Raw genomic sequence first — 15851 nt, 5'->3', positions numbered from 1 at the left:
GACCATGACTTGAACCGAGGTCAAGAGTCGGACGCTTAACCGAGTGAGCTACCCAGGCACCCCTGTATTGAGTTTTGTAAATTAAATACAACATACGTATTGTATATATAATACCATCCTACAGTGAAATCATAGTCATATCATGGTAGCACCTAAAATTATCCACCGAGCTCATCAGGGAAGAAATAAAAAACAAGAGATGCTTTCTAGATGCTATCAGGTAGAAGTTATAGGCAGAAGTTAGACAAGTTGGCGTACTCTTCTACGTGGAATGGGGATGAACTCTTTCTATGCATTTCATTTAGCCCTTACGACTCTTTAGCGAGCGGGCGCTATTGCCCCATTTACAGGTGAGGGAACGAAGGTTCAGGGAGGCAGAGTGACCTAGCGCAAGAGGTCTCAGCTCGTGAGTAGTGGTGTTGGCACTCAAAGCTGGGTCTCTAATGCCTGTGCCTGCTGTTGACCTCACCAAGCCATCCTCCCTTGAAAGTACCATGGAACCCACCCTCGGTGTGTTCCTCACTTCCCAGGGGAGGACCCTGAGACCTTGCAGCCTTGTCCCCCGAGTCTACTCCTACAGGAGCCTCTCTAGGCCAATCTCCCATTTCCTTGCTGATGTTTTCCCAAATGCTCCTCGCCTGGTTTTGGCCCCTGGACGGTGTGATTAATTGTGCCACGTGCTTATTCGTGTAAGGCAGGCTCTCATTGGGTCTGTTTATTCCTTTTAGTGAAATTTCATGAACCTTGAGATGAGTGGCTACATCTTCCCCTTCAGACTGAGGTCACAAGGCTAGGCCGTCAACCAAACAGATTCTTTCATGAATCTAGAGATAAAGCAGATTCCGTGGACTGAGAGGGAACTTCTTGATGAGGAAGAGCCTGGCTGTCTCCAAATGTTGGCCCTGCATGAAACAGGGCGCGGCTTTCTGGATACTTTTAAATTAATTTGATAATGGATGAAGCACAACTGGCCAAAAGGTAACAGTGGTTACCATTGTCCCGCAGGTTAGGGGTGTTCTGGACGCTGACACTAATGGGTAAAAATAATGAAATGACAAGTCCGTTTGCTTCTCCTCATGTCCGATAAGCGGGATGTACCTTTTAGTGTGATTCCTACTAAGCAAGTACTTTTGCAGGTGCTGGATGTGATGAGGTGGGAGCCGGCAGCCTCCAGTCCTCACTGATAAGGGGCGGGCTTCATAGCTGCCTGGGGAGGTGCAGCCCCATGGTACGAACTGTAAGGTTCCACCCTGTGTCTGAGGAACATTCTCTCTTTTCCTTCCTCCCCAAGAAGCTAAAGGCAGGCGTGTTGTGGTGCATTGCACCTGTCCGTTGGCGATCCTGCTTTTGTTCCTCGTCAGAATTTGTCCGCGCTTGTGATTTTTATAGGAGGCTGGCCCGGTGAGGGGTCCTGATCCACTTTATGATTTAGTCAAGAGACCTGTTCTCTGAGTGAAGGCTTGTGCAAGATGGATGAATATCGGATGTTGTCTCAGCTTAGAACCAGCGCCCTCTTCCACGGGGCAGGGGTGGGGGTGGGGTGGGGGGAATATATGGTTAGCAGGTGTCTCAGTGGCACACTGTGTCCCCGTCACCTGCAGACCTTTCCTTTTAAGACTCCTCGCGTTTGGATTTCTTCTCTCCTGTTTTTTCTCCAGGCTCTGTCTTATTTTGGAAATAAGACATGATCTTTTGAAATGTTGTCATCCTCAGAAAAGTTTTGAATGAATTAGGAAAGCAGTTTTTGAAATTCTGTTATTGAGGTAGATCCGTTTTTGTCATTCATGTAATTCGCATCTGTGGAGGCTTCCACTTCTGTGAAAGCAAATGTTTGCTTTCAGCCTTGATGGGAATGTGCCTCGTGCGTGCGAGGCACGCGTGGGTTTTTGTTTTATCTTTTACATCTAAAAATACGCGGAATACATCAAGTCCATGTTTGAAGCAAGATGGTGGGAATCCAGTCTTGTCACTGGAATTGCAAAAGTGAGTGAATCTCGATGTATTTTTACCAACCCGTCTGGATAGTCCTCAGGCAGAGCCCATCTTTCAACCAAATATTCGCTGGGCAACTTTCCATGTTTTTATGCTTTTAGTGTAGGTGCCTTTACTTGAACCTATTACAGTCAGACCAACCACCTACTTCCAGTATTATTCTTTTTACCTCCATTGGGGTATTTTATGAGACTAGAAATGTAACTTCCTGGACGCTTCCCTCTTCTTTCCGCTTCGCACTCCTTCAGTGGCCTGGTTTGTGACTCCGAGTGGGAGAACTATCAGGACTCTGTCACATTGACAGTATACAGGCGACCTTTGGTGGGGAGACCGTCACAAGGCTGTCTTGTGATAGCCCCGGGAGTGGGGATGAGAGGCTGGCACGTGGTCCATGGCACTGGGCCTGGGCAAGGCAGGGGGAGCGGGGGAGCGACCGCAGCACCTGGCAGCTGGCTATGTGTGGTGCCGGGAGGTGCTGAGCCCGGGGGTCTGAGAGGATGGTTGAGGGGAAGTCCAGGAGGAGCAGGTGTCTTGTGGGGAGACATGTTTTATACTTGTGCGTCCTAGCAGTATTACGGTTTTGGAGGTTTGCCTTGTGAAAAGAAACCCCTCTGGCTCAAACAGTTAAGTGTCTGATTTCAGCTCAGGTCACGATCTCACTCTTTATGAGTTCAAGCCCCGCGTCGGGCTCTGTGCTGACAGCTCAGAGCCTGGAGCCTGCTTCCGATTCTGTCTCCCTCTCTCTTTGCCCCTCCCATGCGCTCTCTCTCTCTCTCTCTCTCTCTCTAAACAATGAATAAATAAACATTAAAAAAAGAAAAGACGTCAAAAAGAAACCCCTCATTCCCGAAGGCCAACAGCATAAGTTGTGCTCTTCCCCTAAAAGAAGTGTTCTGGAACCTGTGCACCTGACAGGGGAAGGTGTGTTTGTGACCAGGTGTGTCCTCTTCTTCTCCACTTCTGCTGCTTCCCCACCTCTGTTATAGGAGGGATTTTCGCCCTGGAGCCGGGACCACGGCCCAGGCTCTCTGTAACGCTAGACGTCCCACACCTCCCGTTCTCTCCTAGCTTGCCGGGCCTGTTCAGACACCGGGTCGGGCCGCTTTGGGTCTTCATATCGCGCCCACTCTCCCCTGCCTCCTGGCTGTACCACTGTGTTTGGCAGAAAGGTTCTTGCTAGGCCGCAGCCGCTTGGCTTCCGAGAGAGGAAGGTAGGGCCTTCGAGCCCGTTATGTGCCAGGAATGGTAAAGATGTGATCTCATTTAATCCTCACGGTCACCCAGTAGAGAAGCGTGGCTTTGCTTTCCTGACGGGGAAACTGAATCCCGGAAGGTATGTGGCCAGCAAGCTGCGGAGAAGAGCGTCAGCCTCGCAGCGCCCCACCTGGCTTACCCCATCGTGTGGCACAGCCTGAGGAGCCTGGGCAGGCGGACCTGAGGCCTGGAGCGGGCTCATCCCTCGCATCCATGGAGGAGGGCGGGCTGATTGGTACCTGCCCTTTGGGGGGCCCTCTTGATTTCATCTCTTGCCGATAAGCCAGAATGTTGAAAATCAGAGTCTGTATCAGGCCACTGTGCACGAGTGAGAGGGCTTCTGTGTCCCCACCTGCCAAGTAAGGGTGGGTGATGGGCTCTCCAGGGTCCTTCCCGACTGGGGGGCCCTGTGGCTCCTGGAGCACTTTCTCTGCATAAAGTAGATGCTGTGGAAGAGTGGCGTGTGAAACGGTGGCCTTCAGCCCAGGCTGATCCTCAGGGCCACCTCGAGACTAGAGTACACATGCCAGGGTCTCACCTTGCATTTTTCTTTTTTTTTAAGTTTGTTCACCCACTTTGAGAGAGAGCGTGAGCTGGGGAGGGGCAGAGAGAGAAAGAGAGAATCCCAAGTAGGCTCCACATGGCCAGCACGGAGCCCCACGCAGGACTCGATCCCATGAACCGTGAGATCATGACCTGAGCGGAAGTCAAGAGTCGGCTGCTTAACCGACTGAGCCACCCAGGCGCCCCGGCTCCTTCCGCCTTGGTGACAACTCTGTGACATAGTTGTGATTTTTGCCCTTCATGAGGCGCGGAGCGCTGAGGTAGCTCCCGGCTGCCCGGTGAGCATGGGGATCCTAGCAGACAGTCTGACTCAGGAGTCCAGCTGGAGCTCTCCGCTGTGCGGCAGTGTGTCTGAACCAGCGTAGAGAAGGGCTAGTTGCATGCTAGGCAAGTAGGCTGCTGTGACAAAGCCAGGCAGTAGTACGGGCTGGCGGGGTGGAGTGGGGAGTCAGGGGAGGTCATATTTTAATAAGCAGTAATTATGCAGCATCGTGGGAAGGGTGCTGTCTGCACTTGAGGTTCGAGCTTAAAGGGAAGTTAGAGATTTGCCCTGGGCACAAATGCAGCGAGTGAAGGAAATGTGCCAGATTCTGAGTCGGGTTTGGAAGGCCCAGGCTTAGGACCCACTTGCCTTTGGTAAGTAGCCACCAGGCTCCGCAATCAGGAGCCATTTGGGACAAAATGCAGGTGATCATTTCCTCCTTGAGTGCAGACCCAGCTGGCTGGGGGGCCAGTTAGAGGAGATCCACTGCAAGCCAGGGCCTGAGTGGTGGCCCCACAGCCAATGCCAGCGGCGACCTCAGCCGTGGGGCCCAGGCCAGCACGGCCTCCAGGTGCTTCTTGCAATTAGGGTGACGCCTGGAGTGTCAGCCAGGAGAGCAACCGCCTGTTCTTTTCTTCATTTTGTAAATGCTCAGTCAGTATTTCTTAGGAACCAGTGTCCTTTAATTAGGATAATACTTAGAGTAAGAAATGACCCCTGCTTTTTCTTCCCACCTCACTCCCTGCCTCCCTTAGCTGCTGGAATGTGGCGGGAATTTGTTCGATACCATCTCCATTGCTGTAAAGGCTGCTCTCTTCAATACAAGGTGAGTCTTCCTGGAAACAGCCCCGTGGGCCTGCGGAGAACCCCAGCCGACACTTGTGATGGAAGACTCAGGACACTTCTACCAAAGCTTCCAGGGGAAGGTGACAAGGGGTTTAGCATGAAAAATGGTGGCCTTTAATGGTAAGCTCCGGATTTCACAAGATAAAACTAAATATATGCATATATTTCTGTATTTGTTTTTTATGTTATTATTTTCGTAAGTAACCATGTCCCATGTAGAAAAATGTTAGAAAACCACAGAGAAGCAAATGGAGTGAAAACCACCCAGAGGTCGACTGTCCAAATACTGTTACTGGGTACAGAACTTTGGGGGCATGGGTTGCACCTGTTGTGCAGTCTGCTACATCCCTGCCACCACTAGCAATGCCTGACACAGAGTAGGTGCTCACATATTCCCCGATCGGACACAAGAATGTTCTAAACGCAGGGCGGCAGCCTGCATTTGGGTTTAAGAGCAGGAAGTGGTTACGCCACTGTGGTTAGGCTCCCCGGCCAGATGTGCAGCAAGGGACGAGGCACTCAGCCTTCTTGGAGTTGGCATTCCCTCTAACCGTTTGATCCTGTAGCCTTCTCCCTTTCTACGTGCCAGCTTCTTTGAGGACGGTTTGCAGCATTCAAAAATAAATGCATGGGTGGTGACGTTCATGCCACGAGAGAGCCATTGAGGGAGTGGAGGACCGTGGGGTTTAGAAAATGAGGGTTAGAGACTTCTAGGGTTATCATCTAAGGGGTTAATTGGATAAGTAGGCAAGGGTGTTATTCTAGAATGTTCATCACAGCCTCTTTGTAATGGTAACAAGTTGGGAACAACCGGAGTGTCCCAACATAGGGGATCAAAATCCTGCACAGCAGCCTCTTTAGAAGTTTGTTAATACAGAAAGCCAGTCATTAAACACAGACCTCTCATCTTGTTTGTTTTGTTTGAATTTTACTTTTGGTAACTCGTATATTTAATATGTCTGGATATGTCCCAGGATGGTCATTGTGATTCTTTTCTAGGGCTCCCATCATAGGCGACTTAACATTCATCTGTATTTTAGAGGTTTTCTATGGTGGATTTAGACTACCTGGGTAATTCAGAAGAAAACAAAAACAAAGTTAAGTAAAATCAGGTGAGACATTGCAGGATGGAGTACCTGCTAAGAACGAAAGCTGTGGAGCCCCCCACCCCCACCCCAAGCTGTGCCTCTAGACCCCTGGCTGAGACCAGTCAGGAGGCGGGCCACGCACTTGTGGCCACCGTGGGGCCCGAGTACCAGGGGCATTTGTGTCAGCCTGTGCTCGTGCTCTATCGGAGAAGAAAGGAAGTGGCCATCTGTTGGACCTGGAGCTTTGGAAAGCACTCCCCATCTGTCAGCTGGTTTTCCACAGGCACCAGGGCAAAAAGAGAGAGTAGAACCAGACAAGGCTCGAGGGTGTCTGGCTGTGGGGGGAAGCGTTGGGCAAGCTGTGCCCCAGGATGGTAAGACCCAGCTGCTCAAGTTGGGGAGGACACCTGTCCTGGGTGTAGCCAGGAGTCTTGTCCCCAGAACAAGAATAGCCCTGCAAATAGCAAGGGATGTGGACCATGTGAGACATCAGGTCCCCTGATACATGGAAAGACCATACGTCCAGTTCGTGTCCTTTAGAAGGACAGAGGCTCTTCTGTAGCCTTTCCGCTGAACTATGTTGTGGCCAAAGTGTCAGGAAGGAGTGTGTGTGTGTGTGTGTGTGTTAACATAACTGACCCAAATTCAAATGGATTACCTGACTTGCTCAAATAGGATGTTACTTAGTACTTCCACTCTGGGTACCCTTGACACGGAGACTTTGAGCCAGGGCAGACCCTAGCAGGACTCCTTGGCTCCTGTGGACATTCCCTGGCCGCGGCTTATCTGCTGTGGATGTTGTCTTGTGTAGGGATAGCCAACAGGGCTGGAATCATCGACGGCTTTTGTTAGAGGAGCAGGGAAAAGCACCAACGCTGTTTCTATCACGGTAGCTGAATGGACCGCCTCTTCCTCCCTGGCTCCCCCACCCCAGACAGAGATGAATGAACTCTGTGGGTTAAATGTATTTTCCAGCACCCAGCTTAAGAAACGTGTTAAGGCCCCCAGAAGCCCTCTCACCCTCCACCCCTGTGCAGTCACTACACCCACTGAGGAGAACCGTTGTCCTGTAACAATAGAATGGTTTTGTCCTTGATATAAATGAAATCATACCGTGTGGTGTTTTTGTGTGTCTGCTTCATTCACTGAGCACGATGTTTTGAGACACTCGTATTATTGTGGCCCGGAGTCGTAGTTTGCTCTACGCGGCCTGCTGTTCCATTGTGTGACTGTGCCATAGTTGATTTATCCATTCTGCTGTTGATGAGCATCTGGGCAGTTTCCAGTTTTTTTGGCTATTCCAAACACGAACATTTTTGTATTTTTCTTGCACGTATTTACCCATTTCCGTTGGGTATGGGTGAAAGTTTTGGATCATAAGGCATGGCTGTGTTTGGTTTTAGTAGATACACTGCAAAACAGTTTTCTAAAGTGCTTTTACTGGATGATACTCCCACCAGTGTTGTATAAGCGTCCTGGGTTGCTTCATATCTTTGCCAACTTGTGGGCTTTTTTTTTTTTTTTTTTTTGTCTTTTTAATATCCGTCATTCTAGTGAGTGTCTCTTGGTATCATATTGTTTTAATTTGCATTTCCTTGATGAATATTTAAGTTGAATATCTTGTATGTTTATCAACTACTTTAGTGGCCTCTTTTATGAAGTCCCCATTGCAGGGTTTTTGCCTATTTTTCTGTTAGGTTGTCTTTTACGTTTGGTAGGAATTCTTTACGTAATATGTCCGCTTATATGTACACATGCACACACACACATGTTTGCAGATATTTTTCTCCATTCTGGATTCTCTTTTTAACTTCTAAATGCTGTCTTTTGACAAACAGAAGTTCATATATATATATATATATATATATATATATATTTTTTTTAATTTTTTTAATATGAAATTTATTGTCAAATTGGTTTCCATACAACACCCAGTGCTCATCCCAAAAGGTGCCCTCCTCAATACCCATCACCCACCCTCCCCTCCCTCCCACCCCCCATCAACCCTCAGTTTGTTTTCAGTTTTTAAGAGTCTCTTATGCTTTGGCTCGCTCCCTCTCTAATCTCTTTTTTTTTTTCCTTCCCCTCCCCCATGGACTTCAGTTAAGTTTCTCAGGATCCACATAATAATTAATTTTGAAACATTGTACAGAGGGCCATTGAGAAAATGTCTCATTCTGCTTAGTGCTGATTATGCATGCTCTTCTGAAAGTAGAACATCAGCCTGATGTGGGAAGATCATTTCATTTCTAATATCCATTTAGTCAAGATAAAAAATTAGCAATAAATGCAGCTTGTGTACAGAGGCCCTGGCCAATGAAATCAAGAGGTCGGGTTTATCCCTTTAGACAGCTCTGGAGACATTCCCCCCTTTGGGAATGTCTCTAGTAGCTTAAGTAGCTCTTTCCAGAATAATGAAATGTTAGCTATTGATGCTCTCTTAGCCCCCAGGCTTTCTCATCAGCGTTAGTAGCACTTCCTAATACCTTTCAGAACATGGTCTTCACTTCCATGGGTCTAAATATGTTAATTTGGACAAATGTGTTTCTAAATATAGAGCAGATGGACACATTGACGGTAGTTATGGGCAGGGACTCCTCAGCACTTGCCTAAGTCCTTAGTGACCCAGGCTTTATCTTCGTCATCTGTTTACTTGCCAACATGTTAAAAGTGGACAGGTTGGTCAGTTTCAGAGAAAATACAGACACATGTACATTATTCTTCTCTGGTTTTCTAGTTTCTCTGCCTTTATATAGGCAGATGCTGTTACGTTAGCAGTGGTGCAGAGCAAACACTGCTGTTGGGGCCCGAAGGCCTGCGTTTAGTCTTTGCTCCAACAATTGTTAGTGCCTGTGACCTTGAACAAGTAATTAAATCTTAGGCAATAAATGAGTCCCTCCTTGTGGCAGTTAGTGTGTTAGACTCTGAGGATGGGGGGGGGGGGGGGCGGGGGAGGACAACATTGACCATGGTTTCATTTGTCTTTTTCTGTCTTTGAAGAACATAACTGAGTAACAGGCAATTAAAATGTCCAACTCTTATCTATTTCATTGCTTTTTTGTTTTCAATGAAATAATAAATGTGGAAGGATTCCAATAAACTCTAGAGGATTATCCAGATATATGGTATTATTTTATTGTAGTGTATTCCATTGACACACATAATTTTACATATTCAGAATATCTTGGATACAAAGGCCTCCAATGTCAAAGAAGAGTTTCTGAGTAACAAATGAATTTTGCATGAAAGTAACAAGGTAAAAACCAAGAAGAATCTCATATAACTGATCACATAATAACTCATCACATTCCCTAACAAGTCCCTCACACCCTGTGTAATTTAAGCATGAAGGGATTCACTCTTAGGTTAAGATTCTTTGCCTTGTTCACAAACAGCACAATATAGAAATCTGTGTGTTAGGTTTTATGATTCTTCAGAAGTTCACAGTTCTCAACACAATTGAATCTATCGGATTTTGTTTGTTTTTTTTTTTCTCCCTTTATGGTAAGCCCTTTTTGTGTCCTGTTTAAGAAATCTTTGTCTACGCCAAGATGATGAAGATTAGTTTTAGGTTTTTAGTTTTTCTTCTAAAAGCTTTATTGTTTTGTCTTTCCCCTTTATCTCTACAGTCCATTTGGTATGGATTTTTATATATGGTATGAGGCGGGGATCAAGATTCCTTTTTTTTCCCCCCCATGTGCATATCTGATTGACCAAGTGTTATTTTTAAAAAGACCTCCTTCCTCCACTGCTCTCCAGTGTTGCCTGTGCACTCTTGGCAGGGATGGTAGGGACGAGGATGATAAAGTACAAGCAGAGTGTGACTTCATCTTGTGAGGCGCAGGAATTCTGACCCCTGTTGTCAGTCTCAAGAAAAAGAAGTTCTCTCTCTTCCTCACAGTAAGTGGGGATTTTGATTGGGCTTCTGTTTCTAGGATACCAAGAGTTCGGGTTCTAGAGGATGAAGAAGGGTCCAAGGATATTGAACTCTCGGATGACCCTTATGACTGCATCCGGCTAAGTGTGGAGAATGTCCCCTGCATTGTCACCCTGTGCAAGGTATGTGGTTGTATCTGACGGCTTTTGACTTCCTTGTGAGTCTCCTTCAACCCCAACCCATTAAGGTTACTTAGTAGATTGAGAAGTTACAGCTTCACAAATCATATAGAAATAGCTTTAATCCAAATCCAGTAATTTGGTTATTTTAGAAGCCACTATATGAGCAGCTTTTCCTTTTATTTTATTTGTTTTAATTGGAAGGCATGATGGAGTCGCAGGGGGACACGAGGGGGTTCATAGTAATAGTAGCCAGAGTTTGTTAAGCTCCTCCATACCAGGCATCTCACTGAAATACCCTGTGTGCACATTTCCCTTAATTCCCTCAATTCTGGGGGGTCTAGGCTGGAAGAATAATAGCAGGGAGGTTGAAGGGCGAACACTGCCCCCTCTGTGGGCTGTAGTGTCCATATCTGTGAAATGAGGGGTTGGAGCAGGATCTGGGCATCTGTTGTGTCAAGTGTGGCTTTTACGTTAGCACCGAGGCCCGTGGAGCCCAAGCTCTGGCTGATGCTGCTGTGTACCTGGCGCTGCCCAAGGCCGTGCAGACAGGCCTGCGTTGGCTGAGATTGTCCCTGATTCCGCACAGGATTCATGTAAAAACAGGACTGTATGGGTCAGGTTTAATTCCACTGAAGTCACTTCACGAGCCTGGGGCTTTGGTGAAATGTGGGGACTGGCCAAAGCCATCTGCACTTGACTCATTTTTGAGCATGTGACTTAGCTGGCACCCCCTTGATTCATCTTTGTCTTCAGTGGAACATCTGTGTGGCCTCACATGTCAGTTTCTCCCTGGGCCCCTCTGTTGGAGACGTTTGGTGGCCTCACTTGGATAGTCTCTGAATTATGGCTCTAACCCCACTCCCACCCCACGTTTCCTTTTTATGCTTTGGTTGTTCTGCTGGCAGAGTGGCCCGTGGTAGAATTGCTGAACATTGTTTCAGGCATTTTCCATATGAGCAGAATCTAAAATAAGATCTGGAACGGGCAGTGCAGGTTCTTTGCTGGTGGAGATATTCCCTCCACGAGGCTGTCCAGGGTGGGCATCTGGGATGTGTGTTACCCGCGTGTGCACTCTGACCTTGCAGATTGGCTACCGGCATGTAGTGGATGCTACTCTCCAGGAGGAGGCCTGCTCCTTGGCCAGCTTGCTGGTGTCCGTGACCAGCAAGGGAGTCGTGACATGCATGAGGAAAGTGGGGAAGGGCAGCCTGGACCCAGAGAGCATCTTCGAGATGATGGAGGTGAGGCTTGGCCCTGAAGCAGGTGCAGGCACTGTCTGGGAGTGTTTGCTGCCGCTTCTTACCCCCTTGGTCACACCAGGGGAATTCTGCCTTTGCGCCCTTGACCCCAGACTTAGAGCTGGGAGAACAGCTGGTGTGAGCTGGTTTCTACTGACATGGCAAAGGGTGGTCGCCGTGGGGGGCTCCGGACTGGGAGGTAAGGAACCTGTCAGTGATCGTTCCTTGTCCTCTCCCTCTCTGATCTCACATTTCCGTGGTTCTAGATGAAACGAATGAGTGTGTTGGACTGATAACGTGGAATCGCTTGTAACTAAAACCCCAGGCTTCTGCGATCTGATGAGGGAACTGGGGTCCCGCCTGACTGCTTCCTGTCCTTTGAAGGGAATGAGAAAAGGTAGAGCCGGGGGGCTGAAGGATGCCGTCTCCCCATGTCTTCATGGCTCTAGAAGTGTTCAAAAGGAGACAGACAGGAAATCCTTCCAACTGCCTCGGGGTGGGTCACTCCCCACGGGTCTCAGGCTGTCAGGCAGCACCAACCATTGGGGTGATGCGTGTGTCTCCCTTACAGGCCTGAAAGGCCCCCGTGGCAGGGACCACCTGTGTCTTCCCAGACTCCCCTTCCCCCACGTCCGCCTTGACTTTCCAGAAATCTTTGAGGACTCTGACACTGACCGACTGACTGACTGACTTGCCGGGAACAGAGTTGGCCAGACCCAGGTTTTTTGCTCTGGGTACTGCGTCACAACTCAACGCCCAGAGGTCATGGCTGACTAGCAGGCAAGGTTGCCACGCCCACTCTTCCTTCACGCCTGGAAACACTGACTTTGCACTGAAGGCTCTAAGCACTTAAAGTCCATTTTCTCTTTCTGTTGTCTTATTTGAAAGCAAAAATGAGCGGTGTGCACGGTGTCGAGAACTCAGGCGTGAAGACAGACTCCCCGGGCTGGGAGGCAGCTCATCTCAGGGAGAGCGTAACGTGGTCAGGGTGCCTGCCGCTGGCCGTGTTGTGAGGCCCCATGACGGTCCCCAAGGGCGTGGGGGTGCGGCAGTGTCGTGGCGTGGGTCTGCCCGGAGCTCAGGTGTCTCTCGCCGCGCACGGCAGGGGGATTCTTCGTGGCCGGTTGGTCAATTGGTTAGTTTTTTTTTTTTTTAAAACAAAAACCCTTCAAATACTTTATAAGTTCTGCCTCTCTAGACAAGTGGCTCTGAAACCTTGTCTTGGAAGGAGCTCTTCTCCCCCACCTCTTCCAGGAGAATTTTACGGGAATCCCGGTACGTAAAACAAGAAAAGCAGTAAGGAATCACGACAATTTATCGGGCACTCACTATGTGTCAGGTGCTCTGTGTTTAGTGCTTTAAACATATTATGTCATTTATCTATTTACTTATTTTTAATTTACTTTTGGGAAAGCGCAGGTGGGGGAGGAGCAGAGAGGGGGACAGAGGACCCGAAGCAGGCTCTGTGCTGACAGGCTGAGAGCAGCGAGCCCGACGTGGGGCTCCAGCTCACAAACCACGAGTTCATGACCTGAGCCAAAGTCAAGATGCCTCCTCCCGACTGAGCCACCTAGGCACCCAACCTATTGTCATTTAGTCCTTAGCCTTCCTGTGGGGCAACCATTGTTGTTATCCTTGGTTTTGCAGACGTGGACATTGAGACATGTAGCAGATAGGTAAGTTGCCTGTGGGTTTCCCAGCTCGTCATGCCGGCAGTAGGATTCACACCCAGACTGTGCACTTGTAGGGCTGCCCTGGCACCCCTGCAGCCACACTGAGCTATTTTTGACCCTACAAACCAGGTAGGCTGTGCCTGCCGTGGCTGGTAGGAGAGCCAGAGCTCTGTCTGGTGAGCCAAGCTACATCCTCCTCCGGGGCTCGGCAGATGAGGTCTGCAGACCCAGCTCAGGGGGAACCGTAGCCCCGTGGTCCTGTCTGACTGCTCTGGCCTCACCCAGGGAAGCAGCAATCCAGAAATGCCTGTTGTGAAGCTTAAAACATCGGTGGGGGGTTGGCCTCTGCCATTCACATTCAGACCTCCCAAGTCCTAGTGTCCTGTCTGTCCCGTCCCCTCTTACCCCGTCCCTCACCTTCATTCACATGAGTAATCAGTACCCCTCTCTGATCGACTCTGACATGTTCTCCTTCTCTCATGTTACGGTAAAAAACCTTTCTGGTCACTTTGGTCCTTAGCCCTGACTTTGCATCTCATGCAAGTGAACACTTCCCATTTTGGGAATGAGACCTTTTCACATGAATTTCCGGCAATACTTGGAGTCTCATCCTGTGTTCCAGTTAGGGGCCAGGGGAGAAGTTCCTCGTAACTGGGAGGGTTGAGGCGAGGGTCTAGGCCTGGGTATCTTTCTCCCTGACGTTGCCGAGAGTGGAACCGGCAGCACAACTGAATGAAACCTTCTATGGGAATGTGGAAGACTTGACGACGTGGAGACCTGTGGTTGGTTCATCATAGTCTTGAAATACACATGAGCAGGGCGCCTGGGTGGCTCAGTCGGTTAAGCGTCTGACTTCAGCTCAGGTCATGATCTCCTGGTTCATGAGATCAAGCCCCGCGTCGGGCTCTGTGCTATCAGTGCAGAGCCTACTTTAGATCCTCTGTCCCCCTCTCTCTGCGCCTCCCCTGCTCACTCTCTCTCTCCCTCTCTCTCTCTCTCTGTCTCCCCCTCAAAAATAAACATTAAAAAAATTTATTCATGAGCTCAGACACAGAAAACAGTTTCATAAAGAAAGATTTTTGTATGTTAGTGAGTTCTTTTTGAGGGGCCCCCTCGTGTCTCCTGTGTGGGGGCTAATTAGGAAGTCTGCGGGTTGTCTGACCTTTTGATGCGTCTTGCTCCTGACATCCCATGCTTTTAGCATCTCTGCATGGCAGCGATACCGGAGACCCTACCCAGGTATCAGCTGGGTCCCCTCTGAACAGTCCTGCTTAGAGATTTGGTGGCAGGTGAATGAGAAACTGCTTGTTCAAACGTGTCCCCAGAGCCATCTGTTCCTTCATTAGACACACTCTCGGTTCCCTGTGGCCTCCCTCTGCCTTCTCCCCACCGGGCAGCAGGACTCGGCAGTAACCAAAACCAGGTCTGCTTGATGGTTTTGCTGCTAGTTGTAATGGCAGCGGGAGTGCTAAGCGGGAGCTAATGGCTGAGGCAGCCTTGGCTGCTTCCTGCTGGCCGCCTGGGCCTGGGGGTAGGTGTTCTCCTTTGTTTTTGTTTTTAGTATGAGATTTTTCCAGAAGGTAACTGTTCTGTTGTTGTTGTTGTTGTTGTTGTTGTTGTTGTTGTTGTTGTTGTTGTTTGGGGGATGTTTTTGTATTGACTTGTTTAATTAAATAAAAGTCCCTTAAGGCAGATGGAGCCGGTATAGTTTGGACGGCTGGCAGGCAGCGAGGGAAGCTCTCCTGGTCTGGGTGTGTGTGCCTCACAAGTGGGTGTGTGCTCTCTTCTGCCCTGCAGACTGGCAAGCGAGTGGGCAAGGTGCTGCACGCCTCCCTGCAGAGCATTCTACACAAGGAGGAAAGCCTGGGGCCCAAGAGACAGAAAGTCGGATTCCTGGGATGACTCACGTCAGTGCAAACACGGGCTGCGTGTTTCTTCCTTTTCCTTTTTTAAGCCGCAGTTTGTATATATTTTTCTTACCCGCTGTAAACCTGAGCTGACATTCGTACGTGTAAAATTAAAGTCTGTTTTCTAGTCCGGTTTGGTATGGCTAGAGTTCTTCAACTGTAAGCCAAGGTGCCGTTCGGTGACCGCCCGGAACGTCTGGCCCTCGTCTAGCCAATGGCAGCTGAGCCCAGGGTTGCGGTCCGAGGGGGGAATTCTCTGGTCGTGCCTCTCCAGGGAGACTCCTTTATCTCCTGCTGCAGGAGTTCAAAACAACAACACAAACACGAGAATAAGGGCCTGCCAGAAAAGTGGTTTAAAGGAAATGCTTATGATAATGTATTTTGTGAAAAATATTTCCCCTGTAGGGCTTTCAAAACAAGAAAAACACACACACGGTTCATTCTTGTGGATGTGGTGCTTCTGAGGGAGAGAAGGGAGGCATATGCCCCAGATACATACCCGTGGCTTCTGCCGGGCTGGTGAACCTTCCTCAGTCCCGGGGAAGCCCAGTTCTTGCTTCCTGCCCTCCCAAGAAATTCATGCCGAGCTCCCTAGGGTCGGGGTGCTTAGTGGCCTCTTTGCCCCTCAGCCACAGCTTTCTTATCACTCGTTTTGAAATTGCTCTGCATTTTGTAACCACTCCCTGGTGTTTCATAAGATTTCCCTGCTTTATCAGCATGAAGAAGGCTGCTTCAGAGATGTTGTCATGTGATTACTCAGCCTGTCTTCACACTCTGGGGACAGAGGGAAGGCCATTCTTGATGGCCCCAGAAGGCTCCTCATAGCCTGTATTTGACTCACAGCGCAGTGTGTTAGAATTAAGTCTGCTCACAGGTTGAGCAATCTCTGTTTTTTTCCAAACTGAAACTCCCCGGTCAGTCTTACAGAGCTCTGGGGAAGGAGCTGATTCACCAAGGGCGAGTATTTC

At 49.0% G+C, this 15851-nt stretch overlaps 1 protein-coding gene across 1 annotated transcript in view; it reads left to right on the top strand.

Moving 5' to 3' along the window:
- EXOSC7 (exosome component 7) overlaps nucleotides 1-15016 on the top strand; it is a 36883-nt gene extending 21867 nt beyond the window's left edge. Inside the window, exons 5-8 of the mRNA XM_027038513.2 lie at nucleotides 4828-4898; nucleotides 9942-10065; nucleotides 11151-11306; nucleotides 14774-15016. Of these exons, the coding sequence (XP_026894314.2) occupies nucleotides 4828-4898; nucleotides 9942-10065; nucleotides 11151-11306; nucleotides 14774-14878 (456 nt within the window). The 3' untranslated portion in view covers nucleotides 14879-15016. The remainder of the gene's footprint in view (nucleotides 1-4827; nucleotides 4899-9941; nucleotides 10066-11150; nucleotides 11307-14773) is intronic.
- The last annotated feature ends 835 nt before the right edge of the window (nucleotides 15017-15851 follow it).

Source organism: Acinonyx jubatus, chromosome A2, assembly GCF_027475565.1.
Source record: "Acinonyx jubatus isolate Ajub_Pintada_27869175 chromosome A2, VMU_Ajub_asm_v1.0, whole genome shotgun sequence".
Lineage (NCBI taxonomy): Eukaryota > Metazoa > Chordata > Mammalia > Carnivora > Felidae > Acinonyx > Acinonyx jubatus.
The sequence above is the reverse complement of the archived record's forward strand: the minus strand, read 5'-3'. Positions and strand labels throughout refer to the sequence as shown.